This window comes from Galeopterus variegatus, unplaced genomic scaffold, assembly GCF_000696425.1.
Source record: "Galeopterus variegatus unplaced genomic scaffold, G_variegatus-3.0.2 Scaffold7661, whole genome shotgun sequence".
Taxonomy (NCBI): Eukaryota; Metazoa; Chordata; class Mammalia; order Dermoptera; family Cynocephalidae; genus Galeopterus; species Galeopterus variegatus.
In genome coordinates this window covers 69,485-86,028 of record NW_007733772.1, presented here as the reverse complement: position 1 = coordinate 86,028, position 16,544 = coordinate 69,485, and the positions used below count along the sequence as shown (strand labels likewise).

At 41.4% G+C, this 16,544-nt stretch overlaps 1 protein-coding gene across 5 annotated transcripts; it reads left to right on the top strand.

The window, feature by feature from the left end:
• Positions 1 to 216: 216 nt before the first annotated feature.
• LOC103607725 (protein FAM24A-like) lies at positions 217 to 11,345 on the top strand. Of its 5 annotated transcripts, none has more exons than XM_008592194.1 (4): positions 217 to 421; positions 9,024 to 9,062; positions 9,955 to 10,081; positions 11,006 to 11,345. In XM_008592194.1, the coding sequence occupies exons 3-4, from the start codon at positions 9,966 to 9,968 to the stop codon at positions 11,196 to 11,198; spliced, it is 309 nt and encodes a 102-aa protein (XP_008590416.1). In that variant the 5' UTR covers positions 217 to 421; positions 9,024 to 9,062; positions 9,955 to 9,965; the 3' UTR covers positions 11,199 to 11,345. The 5 variants fall into 5 exon arrangements, with proteins under 5 accessions (XP_008590416.1, XP_008590415.1, XP_008590417.1 ...); XM_008592196.1 differs by lacking the exon at positions 217 to 421 and adding an exon at positions 8,209 to 8,231; XM_008592193.1 differs by lacking the exons at positions 217 to 421; positions 9,024 to 9,062 and adding an exon at positions 780 to 905.
• Positions 11,346 to 16,544: the final 5,199 nt, after the last annotated feature.

The window sequence follows — 16,544 nt, the reverse complement described above, 5'->3', positions numbered from 1 at the left end:
GACCGTCGTCCACTTAGTTTCGAAAAAGATGCGCTTTTCTCTTTTGCTGTGTTCTGCTCCCGCTCCTGTGTGCACAGTAGGTGTGCAGTGAATCTACTTCATTCACTGAGAATCAATTAGAGAGACTGAGCAGGATGTCGGTGATTGAGGGAAAAATAGAGGGAGAGCTCTGACGTCTGAAGCCTCCATTTCCTCACCAATTCTGGATTGAGCATTTGTTGGGCTCTCGGGAAGGTGCTTGAACCTCAAGGGCAAGTGGAAGTGAGAAGAAATACCCGTGGCCTAAAGCGTGGGTTATGAGCAGTGTTGGGAGAACTATACTGTGTAATGTTTTCAACACTTTTGTTCTCAGCCAGGATCTCCTGATTTTGAAGAGAAGCCTGAGCAGCCAAGATGAAAACCCCTGCTTCCTTTACCTGAGGTGTGACCCTAAAGGAGGTGAAGAAATCGTTTCTACTGGCATTTTAAGTTCAGCAAGAAATATGGAGGTTGTGAGGAAAATAGAGTAGTTTAGTCAGGACCCCTCCCCTCAAGTCCAGCTGGGCGTGGTGCAAAACATCCTTTGTAAACAAGCTGTGTGGGAGTAGAGTTAGGGGGCATGGGCTCCTGTGCATCCTTTGCTTGTTGCTATTTTTGTGTGCTCTTCAGTGTTTAAGGCAGCAGCTCTGAACTGCTGGTTGGCAGAGCTCGCGTCTAAAATAAAGCCTATTGTTTCTTCAGCCACGCTCCAAGGACCTTTTCCTGGTACCTAGCTCGTAGACTTGCATGTGAAGGGTTTGTGACCCAGTCTGGACAATGGGCTCGAGGAGTCTGAATTCCAGCCCTAGCTCTACAGAGGTATATCTAGGAGAGGAGTACTGTGGAACCTGCAGGGGCAAGAATGTTTGTACTGTTCTGGATAACAGGTTTGTGACTTCTACACAGGAAAATGTTCTTCGGAATTAGTGTTTTTATTTTCTCAGCTTTTGCAGTATTTAGTAATTCTCTGATATTAATGCCAGACATTTAAGGGAGAAAAGATAAAACCAGTAGGCATATAAGGTCAGACCTTTAGAGATCTTAAAAGCAATCTAGATCACCTTTCTCATTTTTATGCATATTCAAATTTAGAGCTAATAGAGTGGAGGTGAGTTGGTAGATGGTCATACTAGTCAAAGTTTACAGACTAGAATGCAGTCCTTATTGCAACTTCTGGGCTCTGTCAATGAACTCACACTGGTTAATTTTCCAAAAGTTAATTTGACAGTCTAGAACTTCGAACACATTTTTTGGTATGGAAGTGCATTACAAATGGTGTACAAGCCCAAGACTGTGCTTACACATGAGCCTCTTTAAGCCATAATTCAGCCTCTTATAGTTTTATTTTTTCTCTAGTCTGCTATGGAAAAATTCTACACTAAACTCTCTTTATAAATTAAAATATGAAGTTTTATGTATTTTGCATATTGGAAATAATAAAAGTTTATAATGCAATTTTGGGGCTTTACTACATGCTCTGACCTACAGGTTTTTATATAGATTATCTCGTTTAATTCCCTCACACAATAGTAAGTGGCACACACAATGTCAGTAAACATCACTTGAATAGAGACCCCAACTCTTTGTCCCTCACGAGGCAAATCGAATTTCAGGATTTAAATATTGGCCTGGAAACTATTTTTAAATGCAACTGTTAAAGATGATTATAAAAGTAAAAATAATTTTCATTCTATTTTATTTTTAGTGAACACAAAATTATTTTCTCCTTTTTTGTTTTTGGTGTATAAAAATTATGCTATAATTTATTTTATTTTATTTTATTATTAGCATATTCATTATTACAAGTCATGATTTTTCTTTATGCCCTTTACCTGACCTGTCCCTCCCCAAACCCCATCCTTCCCACCCCATCTCTCTGCCTCCCTGCCAATCTCTAGTAACCTTAGGATTGTTCTGTCCTTCCAAAAGTTGAATGAATTGTTGTGGTCTTTTCTTCTTTCTTTCTCTCTCTCTCTCTTTCTTTTCTTCTTTCTTAGCAACCAGTTATAAATGAGAACTTGCAGTATTTCTCTTTCCTAGTCTGACTTATTTCACTTAACATAATTTTCTCTAGACTCATCCATGTTGCTGCAAGTGGCAGAATTTCATTCTTTTTCATGGCTGTGTAGTACTCCATTGTGTATATATACCACATTTTCCTTATCCAGACATCTGGTGAACGACCCTTAAGTTGGTTTCATACTTTAGCTATTGTAAATAGAGCAGTGATGAACATGGGAGTGCAGGTATCCCTTTGACGTGATGATTTCTGTTTCTTTGGATATATACCCAGTAGTGGGATTGCTCGATCATATGGTAGTTCTATCTGTAGTTTTTTGAGGAACCTCCATAACTTTTTTCCATAGTGGCTGTGCTCATTTACAGTCCCACCAACAGTGTAGGAGGGTTCCCCTTTCCTCACATCCTCACCAGCATTTGTTATTCACGGTCTGTTTAATAATGGCCAGTCTAACTGGGGTGAGATGATATCTCAATGTGGTTTTAATTTGCATCTCTCTGATGATTAGTGATGTTGACCATTTTTTCTGTTAGCCATTTGTATGTCTTCCTTTGAAAAATGTCTATTCATCTCCTTTGCTCATTTTTTAATTGATCATTTGGTTTTTTGCTGTATACTTGTTTGAGTTCTCTGTATGTTCTGGACATTAAATCCTTGTCAGAGTTATAGTTTGTGAATATTTTCTCCCATTCCATAGGTTGACTTTTCACTCTGTTAATTGTTTCCTTTGCAGTGCAGAATCTTTTTAGTTTGATATTATCCCATTTGTTTATTTTTTCTTTTGCTTTTTGTGCTTTTGGGGTTCTGTTCAGAAAGTCTTTGCCCAGTCCTACTTCCTGGAGTGTTTGCCCTATGTTTTCCTTTAGTAATTTTATGGGTTTGGGTCTTGTATTCAGGTCTTTAATCCATTTTGAGTTGATTTTGGTGTATAGTGAGAGGTACAGGTACAGTTTCATTCTTCTGCATGTGGATGTCCAATTTTCCCAGCACCGTTTATTGAAGAGGCAGTCTTTCCCCCAGTGTGTGTTCTTCTTGCCTTTGTCAAAGATCAGTTCCTGTTTGCAGATAACATGGTCTTATATATAGACAAACCTAAAGACTCCACCAAAAAACTCTTAGGACTGATAAACGAATTCCGTTTATCAACATGCAAAAATCAGTAGCTTTTCTATACACCAATTACAAACTAGCTGAAAAAGAAATCAGGAAAGCAATCTCATTTGCAATAGCTACAAAAATAAAAAATAAAAATAAATACCTAGGAGTAAATTAAACCAAGGAGGTGAAATATCTCTACAATAAAAACTATAAAACACTGATTACAGAAAATGAAGAGGGCACAAGAAAATGGAAAGACATCCCAAGTTCATGGGTTGGAAAAATAAATATTGTTAAAATTATCATTCCACCCAATGTGATCTACAGATTAAAGGAAATCCCTACAAAAATACCAATGACATTTTTTGTGGAAATAAAGAATCTTAAAATTTGTATGGAACTACAAAAGACCCCAAATAGCTAAAACAATCCTGAGCAAGAAGAACAAAGCTAGAGGCATCACACTACATGCCTTCAAAATATGAAAACACTGTACTACAAGGCTATTGTAACCAAAACAGCATGGTACTGGCGTAAAAACAGATACATAGACCAATGGAACAGAATAGAGAATCTAGAAATAGATCCACTTCCTAGAGCCAACTGATCTTTGACAAAGGTGCCAAGAACATACCTTGGAGAAAGGATGACCTCTTAAAACAAATAGTGTTGGGAAAACTGTATATCCACATACAGGAGAAAGAAACTTGACCCCTATCTCTCACCATATACCAAAATAAACTTAAAATGGATTAGATACTTAAATGTAAGACTTGAAACTATAAAACTTCAAAAGAAAACATAAGAGATATGTTATGTAGACCAAACTCCAAGATATTGGTCTGGGCGAAAATTTTATGGAGAAGACTTTAGAAAGCACAGGCAACAAAAGAAAAGATAGACCTATGGAATTACATCAAACTAAAAAGCTTCTGCACAGCAAAGAAACAATCAATAGAGCAAAGAAGCAACCAACAGAATGGGAGAAAATATTCGCAAACCATTCAACAGGGGATTAATATCCAGAATATACAGGGAACTGAAACAACTCAATAACAAAAAAATCCACAAATAATCCAAGTAAAAATGGGCAAATGAGCTGATGTATTAGTCCATTTCTGTTGCTTATAACAAAATACCTGAAACTGGGTGATTTATATAGAAAATGAAATTTATTGCTTACAGTTTTGGAGGCTGGAAGTCCAAAGTCCAGGGAAAATATTTGGTGAAGCCTTTGGTAATGGTGACAGTGACCCAGGAATCACATATGGCAGAAAATTATGAAGCCCAGAGAGAGAGACTCTCATGTGCTCTCCTTTTCAAGCCCTCAGAACCACGCCCATGACCACCATTACTAATCCATTCACTAGGCAGGGTCCTCAGAATGTAATCACCTCTTCAAGGCCCCACCCTTCAATTACCATATTTCCCACCCTCTTAACAGTATTTCCCACCCTCTTAACAGTCACAGTGGGGATCAAGCTACTAATACATAAAACTTGGGGGAAACAATCCATATCATTCTGCCCCTGGCCCCCAAAGTTTATGTCCTTCTCACAGGTAAATATGTTCATTCCATCCCCAAAGTCTTGTTTCAACTCAGAAGTCCAAAGTCTCAAAGTCCCATCTCTGAAATCAAAACAAGTCATCCACTTCTAAGATACAGTGGTAGGAGAAGCATAGGGTACCTATTCCTGTTCAAGAAGGGAGAACTGTTGCTTTGCCCCCCACAGATTTGTCACCCCACTTCCCCTGGGTGAAGGAGCCACAAAGGATTACTCAAAGCCCATCTCTTCTGAGCAGTGAGAAGCCCCAAAGTGGTTAACTTCCATGGAATCCTCAAGCGAGAGGCATCCCTTCCTTGGGAAATTAATCCCAAATTGGGGTTCTCTTCCTGCATTTATTTTCCAGACCAGGAAGTTACAGGAAGAGAACATAGGTGGGGTTATAGTTTAACAATATAGGCTGGTAACTTTCAGTGAAACAAGCCAGATGACATTCCAGTAAGGCAATTAAGTGGTCCTATCAACAAAAGCTTGATCTTAGCAAACATTCCCTTCTTACAGCAATTTCTCAGTATCTTTACATCTTAATCAGTAACTTGTCTGTCCTTGAGCCAGGAACCTTGATGTGCCACAAATCTTTATCTTACACCAGAGACTTTATAACCTGAGGAAAATTTCCAGTCCTCCACAAGGTCAATATTTGAAACTGCAAGGCTTTGGAAAACCAGGCCCTGTGAGGTACAGTTGCTTTATGAATCCTCTACAGAGAACTAAGCCAAAAGAAAGGGGTAGCAGGTCCTGAACAAGTCCAAAACCCAGCAGGACAGGCATTAAATCTCAAAGCTGGTGAATCATGTAACTTGATTCTATGTTTTACGTCCTCTGCACACTGGTGTGGGGTTGGGTCCCCAAGTCTTTGGAAAGCTCTGCTCCTATGGCTTTCCTAGTCTTAGGTGATGTTTCAGCTCTTGCAGGCTGGCATTGTATGCTGGCAGCTCTACAATTCTGGGGTCTCCATGGTGGTCCTGCTCTCGTGGCTCCACTAGGCATGGTGCTGTTGGGTTTTTTCTGTTGCAACGCTGACCCCACATTTCAGCTCAGCATTGCTCTACTGAAGGCTATCTGTGGTGACTTTGTCCTGGCAACAGATCTCTTCCTGGGCCCCAAGACTTTTCCATATATCCTTTGAAATCAGAGTAGAGGTTCCCAAGCCTTCAGAGCTCTGGCATTCTGCAAACCTAAGGATCTAACACCACATGGATGCTGCCAAGGCCTCCAGCTTATATTTTCCAAAGCTGTGGGTCCAGCCACACTTGGGGCCAATTTAGTCACAGCTGGAGCAGCTAAAGCATTTGGGGTGCTGGAGCTGGAAGCAGCTTCCCAACGTAGCCCCGAACAGCAAGCCTGTGGAGGACACCTTGGGCATGTTCCCCAAGACCATTCTGTCTCCCTAGGCCTTCAGACCTGTGATAGAAAGGCTGGCCCTAGAGGCTTCTGCAATGCCTTCAGGGTATTTTCCCCCCTCTTGATAATCCCATTCTTTTGTACTAATCTTAGCACTACTACATTTTTCTCCTAAAAATGCTCTCTGCTTCTCTGCTATATGGCCAGGCTTCAAATCTTTATGCTCGGCTTCCCTTTTAAATTCTGGCTTTATGTCATGCCTTTGCTAATGTAACTCAGCATAGGCTGTTACAAGTAGCCATGCAGCTTCCTTAATGTTTTGTTGCTTAGAAATTTCTTCTGTCAAATATCTGGATTAGCATCTTTGAGTACCACATTCCATACAACTTTGGGCATGAACACAATGCAGCCAAGTTCCTTACCAGTTCATAATAAGGGTGATCTTTGCCCATTTCCAATAAGTACCTTCTCATTTACATCTGAGATCTCAGAATGGCCTTTACTGTCCATATTTCTATCAACATTCGGGTCACCACCATTTAACCAGTCTCTAAGAAGTTCCAAACTTTACCTGGTGTTCTTCTAACCTCCCACCAGCATCTAGGCTTTTTCTAGCTTGCTCCTTCAAATTCTTCCAGCCTCTCCTCAGCACCCAGTTCCAAAGCCACTTCCATGTTTTCAAGTATTTGTTATAAGCAACACCCCCCACTTCTCTGGCACCATTTTTCTATATTAGTCCATTTCTGTTGCTTATAACAAAATATCTGGAACTGGGTAATTTGTAAGAAAGTGAAACTTATTGCTTACAGTTTCAGAAGCTGGTAAGTCCAAAGTCCAGGGAACACATCTGGTGAGGGTCTTTTTTGGTGGTGGATTTACAGCAATGCTGGAGTCTCACATGGCAGGAAATGGTGGAGCAGAGAGAGAGAGAGACTAACCTCCTCATTCATTCTCTTTTTAAAGCCCTCAGAGCCACTCCCATGACCACCATTATTAATCCATTTTGTAGTCATGGTCCTCAGAATCTAATCACCTCTTCAAGGCCCCACCTTTCAATTACCATAATAGGATTTCCCACCTTCTCAATAGTCCTAGTGGGGGTATACTAATACATAAAACTTGGGGGAAACGATCCATATCACCTGAATAGACATTTCTCAAAAAAGTCATACAAATGGCCATCAGGTATATGAAAAAATTCTCCCCATCACTAATCATCAGGGAAATGTAAATCAAAACTACAATGAGATATTTCTAACCAGTTAGAATGGCTATTATCAAAAACACAAAAAATAACAAATGCTGGTGAGGATGCAGAGGTAAGAGAACTCTTACACACTGTTGGTGGGAATGTAAATTAATACAGCCATTACAAAAAATAGTATGAAGTTTTCTCAAACAACTAAAAATAGAACTACCATATGATCCAGCAGTCCCACTATTGGGTATATTTCCAAGGGAAAGGAAGTCAGTATGTAGAGGAGATATGTGCAGTCCCATGTTTATTGCAGCACTATTCACAATAGCCAATAAATTGAATCAACCTAAGTGTCCATCAACAGATGAATGAATGAAGAAAATGTGGTGTATATACACAACAGAATACTATTCAGCCATAAAAAAATAATGAAATCCTATCATTCACAGCATCATGGATGAGCCTGAGGGACAATGTTAGTGAAATAAGCCAGGCACAGAAAGCTCATATTCCCAATATTTGGAAGCTAAAAAAGTTGATCTCATAAAAAAAATGTTGATATTATGAAAGAATAAAATTGAAGTTTCCAGGGGCTGGGAAGGGGAGAGAGGAGTGGTAGACAGAGGATGGATAATGGATACAAAATTCGAACTACATAGGAGAAATAAGTTCATTAGCACTACATAGCAACTATAGTAAAAAATGATTCATTGTATTTTTTCAAATAGCTGTAAGAGATGATTTTGAACGTAACCAACACGAAGAAATGATAAAGATTTGAGGCGATGAATATGCTAACTGCACCGATTTGAACATTACCCATTGTATGCATGCATTGAAATATCACACTGTATCCTGTCGCTTTGCCCCCCACGGGTTTGTCACCCCATTTCCCCTGGGTGACGGAGCCACAAAACATTACTCAAAGCCCATCTCTTCTGAGCAGTGGAAGATCCCGAAGTGGTTAATCTCCAACCGGAACTCTCAGGTGAGAGGCATCCCTTCCTTGGAAAATTAACCCCGAATTAGGGTTCTCTTCCTGCATTTATCTTCCAGACCAGGAAGTTACAGGAAGAGAACATAGGTGGGGTTATAGTTTAACAATATAGGCTGGTAACTTTCAGTGAAACAAGTCAGGGGACATTCCATTAGACAATTAAGTGATCTTACAGCAATTTCTCAGTAGCTTTACATAACAATCAGTAACTAGTCTGTCCTTGAGCCAGCAACCTTACTGTGTCACAAATCTTTATCTTACACCAGAGACTTTATAGCCTGAGGAAAATTTCCAGTCCTCCGCAAGGTCAATATTTGAAACTGCAAGGCTTTGGAAAACCAGGCCCTGTGAGGTACATATGCTTTATAGTATGTTCCACAGTATCTCAGAAATTGTACAATTATTGCATGTCAATTAAAAAAAATTAATTTAAAGGGCAAAAATAACTGAATCAAAACCCAGTTTTGATTAGCAGTCAAACCCTGAAAATTAATGGAAAGGAAATAAGACCTGAAAATGTAAAAGACTTAGAATTAAGTGATTCAAAATAGTATTTATATTTCATGGGAGCTAAAATATACCTAAGCATGAAACAGAATTCAGAACTCTGAAAAGAGCTGGTGACCAGAGCAATGATGTCACACAGCCTATGACATAAAAGTTAGAGCTAGTCCACTCTGTTAGCTGTGGCATAAGACTATGCTACCAAAAGCGAGCTCTCCAACATTGAGATTTTAATTACTCTTAACAAAGATAATTATATCCCTCTTTCTTGGATTACAGGTATGGGAAATTCCTGACAAAAGATCCTGTTTCGTAAAGGTTTGCTTCTTTGTAGTTGTTTGTTTTACAGTTGACCTTCATCCAGCTCTGGATGGTTTAACTGTAATAAGTATGGTTACAGTTATACTGTTTATTGTTCCCTCCTGGCTCACTGTTCCCCAATTTCAGAGTGTTAAAGTAAGCAAATTACTTATTCCAGACAAAATGGATTTCCTGGAATGATTGAGGATTTAGGAGGAAAAATGCCAGAGCAAGGTCTATTGTCTACTAGAAAAACAGAATGAGGGACAAGAAGCTACTGAAGAAGCTGGTTCCTGGCCTGTGCTGGCCACTACCCATCTCTGAGACTGGACAAGGATTTGGCTGGAAGCTTCTAGAAGCTCCTTAAATCCTGAGATGCCATGACCCAGTTGTTAGTAAGACAATTGAGAAAACTTTTTCCTAAAACATATTACTTACAAAATGGGTTTGCACATTCTCAGTATTGTTAGACAATAACATACTGAAAAAAAGTAATTCCCTGAATTCCATAAAATATTTACAAACCTAATGTTTAGCAAAGGGAGAATTCTGACTCTGTGACAATATATTTCAGGAGGCCCAGGTGTTTGTAAGTAAAACCATGAGCTCCATTGCAGGCCTGTTTGTTATTTACTGCCTGCAAAAGGTAGAGATTCTTCCCACATTGTCTGTCCTGATTTCCTTCTCTCTGGATTTTGCATTTCAGTCCCTTTTCATCCGTGAATAGACCCTTTGACCCACCCTCTGGCCAGCTTAGGATCCTAGGTCTCTCTAGGAACATCCACTCATTGTTTATACACATGAAGATCTGTTTTTGGGGTCCATCCACTGAAGGTAGCATATTGAGGTTGCAAAGTGGCTGTGTGAGGTGGGGAGCCATGTTCACTGCTTGCCTGCACTCTCTGTCTAGGTGTGTCAAAGATGTTTGATCTCCAGACGAAGATTATGATCTGCATTGGTAGTAGCTTACTGATTGCCACGATCGTGCTGATATGTATTGTCATCTGCCTTTACTTCAAAGTATCCGGTGAACTAAAGTGAGTCAGCACCCACTCCAGTGGGATACCTGGGGCCCTCTGCTTGAACAGGGTCATTTCTTGTTGCTGTGGCCACACCCTGTGTGAGGTCACGAACAACAGGCAGTTTTGAAAAAACAAAGGCAGGTTTGTGTCGAATTTTTTTTTCCTTCTGGCTGGGCTCACCTGCAGAATGTTCTCAGCCTGGGGGCTCTGCTCTGTGTGCCACCGCCGTTTTGCTGTCACTTGATCTCACGGAGTTTACATCAGGTATTTAACTCAGCACCTTCGCTGAGTCTCCCTTTATTTTGGGTGCTGTAGACTGTGGAGTGTGCTGTGTGAATGAGCCTCATACTTGGGCAGAAGGCAGGCTGGATCGATCTCCTCTTGCCTGTGTTAGGAGCCCTCAGGGTGATTCCTCATTCATTGCTGGTGTCCATAGAACAGTTAGGTGGGTTTAAAGTATAGGACTTTGGGATGCTGAGCTGTGTGAAGATCCTGGGGACAGCTGACAAGGGAGTGTAGGTCAGACAAGAAATGATTAGAGTTTGGGGAGAGGACCCTGAAAGTGTGGGAGGGATTGGTTGTTAGAAGCAGTTGTGTCCCCATTCTAGGGAGTTGGAAGGCAAATTAACTCCCAGAGCCCAGGGCACAGGCAACTATACACCTTCCCCATCATTCCTGCGTCTCGAGGGCCTGCAGTAACAAGCTGGGTGATCTCTGCTTGCAATTCACTCTACTTTTGTAACCCCATTTTACGTTTATAATATTTGTAGGAGAGGAAGGGATTAGAGAGGAACTTGGGACAGGGGCAGAGAACTTTAATCTAGGGCTGGTGTCACATGTTCCATTGGCTATATCACTAACTATACCTGATACCCCTGACAAGTATAATAACAATTAGAAAAATCCTAAGCCCATGCTTTGTGTATGTCTTTTCTTAAGAGCTGCCAAGAAACCTGATGCTGTGGCTGTAAATAATCGGAGCGAGGTCGCGCGGGACAAGGCCAAAGTCAACCAGTGCAAAGTCATCCCTACTGAGTCTTGCCGTGCCCTCCAGTGCTGTGATCAATGTAGATTATATGGAAATTGTGATTCTCTGCCATCTTGCTGTTGTGACATAAATGAGGGACTCTGACTTGGGAATGATGGGCATGAAAATCTTCATGAGCAATATTTCTGTTAGTAGAATGTTTTATTACTCAAGTCAAATTCTAGAGTGTTTACATTATATAATGCACCATGTTTTATGTACTTTTGAATAAATGTGTAACATTGAAAATAATTTTCTCTGCCTCTGAATATTTTTTTTTTTTTTTTGAAAAAAGGTTTACATTTAAAAAAATTTTTTCTGCCTCTGAATATTTTTTTTTTTTTTTTGAAAAAAGGTTTACATTTAAAAAAATTTTTTCTGCCTCTGAATATTTTTTTTTTTTTTTTGAAAAAAGGTTTACATTTAAAAAAATTTTTTCTGCCTCTGAATATTTTTTTTTTTTTTTTGAAAAAAGGTTTACATTTAAAAAAATTTTTTCTGCCTCTGAATATTTTTTTTTTTTTTTTGAAAAAAGGTTTACATTTAAAAAAATTTTTTCTGCCTCTGAATATTTTTTTTTTTTTTTTGAAAAAAGGTTTACATTTAAAAAAATTTTTTCTGCCTCTGAATATTTTTTTTTTTTTTTTGAAAAAAGGTTTACATTTAAAAAAATTTTTTCTGCCTCTGAATATTTTTTTTTTTTTTTTTTTTTTTTTTGGTTAGTTAAAATATCCCTCATTTAAATATATGTGTTACCCACTGTGGGACTTGGGGCAACTAGCTTGTGATATGAATTGCAATAGAAGAAGGAGATTTAGAGTAGAAAGTAAAAACATCCAGCATATGTCCAGCCCCAGAAGGAAAATGTCCATTGATCTTATGGCATTTCCAACTTCAACCCCAGCTAAACTTGCCAAGCTGTGGCAGTTCATTCAGCTCTTCTTCCAAGGGCTTCCTTCACTTTCATCCAGCTTCTCCACTGCAGACAATTGTGTTATATTGTCCTGAGGGGACTCCATTCATCCAGAGACAGTGAGAAGAGCCAGGCGGGACATCTGTGGATTTGTTACACTTCTCACTGTGTAATGGAGATTAAAAAAGGATTACTCAAAGCACCGTGAATGCATTGAGAAGCCCAAAGTGTCTGCACCCCAGCAACTCCTCTGTTAGAAGGAGAAAACTGGGTGCAGCAGCCATTCAAAGTTAGCTTCTGTTTTTTATTGTAAAGACAAGGAAGTTTCACAAGAGAATTCAGTTGATTCAATCATTACAAAAGGACACAAGGACATGGGCAGTGTTACAAAAGTTATCTATGGCTAAGTATAGCTTAACAATGGAAACTAGCAACATCAGTAAAATTAACAATGTGACATTCCAAAGTACAATTAGTGAAAAGCTAAGTTGGTCAAAGTGGCTCATTATCTAAAGTATAACCTCTCCTTAAGCAAAAGTTACATTCTTATGATAAAATCTAAGTACAATTATCTCTAAAGTTTCCCCCAACAGACAGCTTTCCCCTAGCAAACATTTTTTTCACAACTTTCCCTTCAGCAATTCTTTTTTTTCTTTTTGTCTTTTTCCGTGTCCGGCAACGGATCGCAACCCTCAGTGTCGCCCCCGTACCGGACCGGGACCAGCAACGGGATCGCAACCGGTCTGTATGTGGGATCCGAACCCTCGGCGGGAGCACTGCCGCACTTCCCAAGCGGCGCACTAGCACAGTGCGCCACCGGGCTGGCCCCCCCTTCAGCAATTCTTAAAATCTCTTAACAGGATTGGTATGACAACCACCTGTTAGCTCTAAAATCATTAAAGTATACGATCCCATACCTAAACAGTGATTAGAGTTGATTAGATGGGCTTTTGCCATGCTATCTGTGAGCTGTGGCCCCCTACCTGAGGGCTTTTGCCCTATACATGCATTTACCTAAAAACCGTATTCTAAAGTCAAATGAGAATAAACATTTCTAACCCCCCACATGGATTAAAGTTGTCTGACCTGTGTAAAGATGGGGTTAAGCTCAGTCGCCTCAAAAGGACATTTAGGAAACCTGAGATTCCTCCTGCTGCCATCCCCCAAATCTTCAGAAGCAGGATGACTCCTTCTTGGATCACTTTCACACTGATTTGTGCTGATTCAGCTGTTGATGTCTTCAAGGGTAACAGCAACCTCCAGCCGAAGGCAGAAGGCCAGACTTGCTTGACCACAGAGACAGCAATAGAACATGTCCCTCGCCCCTGCTGCCCACCAGCTCCCTTCTGTTCGAGCTCCTGCCGCTGAGCCTCCTGGAACCCCTTTCTAAGCACAGACTCCGCATGTGTAACCACGTTTGTACTTATCAGCAAAACTCTTGCTTGTGAGCATCACGTATATACTTAATATAAGGAATTCTTCACTAGCAACAGGGAACTACTAAAATGGTGTGGGAAGGGATAGCAGGAATAGCAAATGAGGGCAAGGGCTGCTTGTTCCAGGGATGGGGAGTAAACCATGGGAGATGCCACCTGCTGGCTGAGCCCCCCGTCACCCAGCTGAGGGTTGGGCTGTGGCGGGCACGTTCAGGACGTCAGCGGTGGAAACAAGTGCCAGGGCAACCTCTGCAGGGCAGCCCCAGGTGGCCGAGCGCCTCCCTGGAGGCTGAGCGCCCTCAGTCTCCATGCGTTTGAAGAAGCCCTTTTGCCTAAAATGCAGTCGACTAAGCTGAGATCACACATGAATGCCTCACTCTTACCTGTCTTTGCTCAGATTTCCTCTTCTCAAGATGTCCTCCCTCCCACCCTAATATTGAAACAGAGTAAAGCTGGCCTGTGAACCAAACTGACTGCACTTTCCCTGCAGAGGACACTATGTTGCTTTTCCACTCCTCAGTCATGAGACCCCCAGGGCAAATGATTACCCCGTGGGCTACCCTGACAAAATAGACTGAGATAAGAGAGGAAACAGATATTTATTGAGTTGCAAAACAGTTTAACCTTAAGATCCCTTTAGGAATTCCCACCTTTGCACAAAGCATCAAGGTGACTGCTGCAATGACCCTCCTGGGGTGACAATGATGAATGAACACCACTGCCTACTGAGCATGAACCCATGACACAACCAGGAACAACAGAATGGACCACCTCCAGTGACGCTGGCCTGTACCCCTTAACTCCTTTCCCTATAAAAGATTGAACAGCTCCCCTCGGGGGGCTATCTTTACTGTTGCTACCCCCCTTTATGCATAAGTCTATCTCCTCATTTAATAAAGCGTTGCTTGCTTTACTGTTAGGTACATTATTCATTTCTATGACTTTGGAATCCGAGAGCCTAATTTAATCACTGGCAAAATCGGAAAGCTTTGGGCACCAGAGAGGACTCTAGCTGCAAGAGGCAAGTGGCCACTGGGACTATTTCACTACCATGTCTCTGTTGCTGGTGGATCTCTCCTGGTGTCTCTGGCTTAAATTCTGACAAGGTAATGCTTTATTCTCTTTACCTTTCTCTGATTCTTTGAGCCCTCTTCTGCTATTTGGTTGGATTGTATCCTCTACTATGTAAGTGCACCCCAGAGGGCTCCTGGCTATGCTTTGTTTCTCTGATTTAAATCTAGTGGATACTTTTCTTCTTTATGCTGAAAACAGTGGGGAGAACTGCTTTTATCAATTACTGTTAATGGAATAGTTTGGCCCTGCTGATTGGGACTAGGATAAACTGGACCCCACTGCTCCTCTTTTCTGTTTGTTTGCTTGGTCAAACATTTAGTTGAGTACCGGTTATCTGAATAAACCTTCCAATCCTTGTACCAACTTTTTGGACTTTCAGGTCATTTGTTTAATGCGAGAGGGCAAGCCGAGCCTGGCCTGTTGGTAACGATACTGCATCTCCCCCTCAAGGCAGCCGCTTTCTATCTCCTCACCCTGTTTTATTATATTCACAGCACCTCTCACTATTTGAATTTTTCATTTTTGTTGTCTGTCTCCCCACTTAGAATACGAGTTCCATGACTGTCTTGCATGTTCATTTCTGCATTCCCCAGGCCCTAGAATGGCAAATAAAGACCATTTCATGAATGAATGAATGAATGAATGAATGAATGAATGAATGAATGAATGAAAAGAAAAAGTTCTTCATCTCCACACATCCCTTGTTCTTAATAGTCTCATTTTGGACACCAGGATTCCTTTTTCTCAGCTGCAAAACACAACACCGAGGGACTTTGACACACCTACTTCTGCAGACATAACCAGTTAGAAATCTGCAGAGCAAGTTGGACCTGCACTTTCTTTTTCTTCCCCATCCTCTGCCCCCTTCCCTACTGCAGGATCGTCCCTGGCAGAGCATTTGAGTGACCCAGCTGGACCCGGAGTTTGCCCGGGTGCCACACAATCCCCTCACCCAGCATGCTGATCCTATTGTTACCCGGCGGCAGTTCCAGCTTCTTGGTCTATGCGTGAAAGAAAAATTTTCCGTGCGACCTACGAAAGGGAAGGACAGAGAAACAGAACATAATCAGGTTTTATTACAAAGCAAAGGTACACGCAGAAATAGTGCGCGGGTGTCTCCGAGGAGAAATGCACATGCGCCCCTGGATTCTCAGGGGGAGGGTGTATATGTTGTTCTGGAACAGGAGTGTTTATCTTAACTAAGGGGAGGAATATTTGGCTGTGGAGAAGTATCTAAGGTAAAAAAGCCTAGTAGGCCCATGTGAGGTTGCATAAGCGTCCCGTCATGGTCCCTGAGTTTCTGAAAGTTTTTCGGTATGTGCAATGGACACATTCCCATATCTTGTCCTTTCCGGTTCGGCGTCACAGGTGGAAGGTCGTCTAGGTCATCTGCACTTTTGTTCCTCCTAGTCTGGGTGTTTATAAGCAGCCGCCGGGGGCCTGTCCCTATTCTGTTCGGCCTCACCATGACCCCCAGCGGCTTCCATTCTTGCAGAAGAGCAATGAAGGCTTAAATGTCAGTGATGCTGCCCATTCATGATCAGGATGAACGGGGCAAAGGCACAACTCCAAGTCAGTTCTGTGAGGAATTACTCGGCGCCTACTGTATGCCAGCTGCTGGAGATCCCCCGGGGAGAGCTCTCGCTGGGTACAAGGCTTCCAAGAAAGAGCTGGGGACAGGGAACACTCACTGTTGGGGATTGCTGATAACAAACCACCCACACAGCTGCTGTATTCTCACATTAATCTGCCTCTTGGGAGGCTTGAACTGACACATTTCACTGGAGGTCACCAGGAAGCTTGTGAAACCAGGCAGTCCTCAAACACAGAGAGGTATAAAAGCCTGCTCGCCCCTAAGGCCACCCAGCCTCTTACAAAGATGGAGGTTGTGAGAAGTCTCCTTCCTTTGGCCCTTTTGATTGCAACATGCTTTGCAGAGTTTAATTTAACTGAGGATGAAGACAGGATGAAGATAGGAACCAGATTTTTCAGTCAAAATACTGCCATTCAAAGGTGCCTGGTAGTGAT

What these genes read in the sequence shown, in the direction of transcription:
- LOC103607725 (XM_008592193.1), top strand. Translation starts at nt 881, where the DNA reads ATGTTTGTACTGTTCTGGATAACAG. An exon ending in TGTACTGTTCTGGATAACAG is followed by an intron (nt 906 to 9,954) that starts GTTTGTGACTTC and finishes CTCTCTGTCTAG; the next exon opens with GTGTGTCAAAGATGTTTGAT. An exon ending in AAAGTATCCGGTGAACTAAA is followed by an intron (nt 10,082 to 11,005) that starts GTGAGTCAGCAC and finishes TCTTTTCTTAAG; the next exon opens with AGCTGCCAAGAAACCTGATG.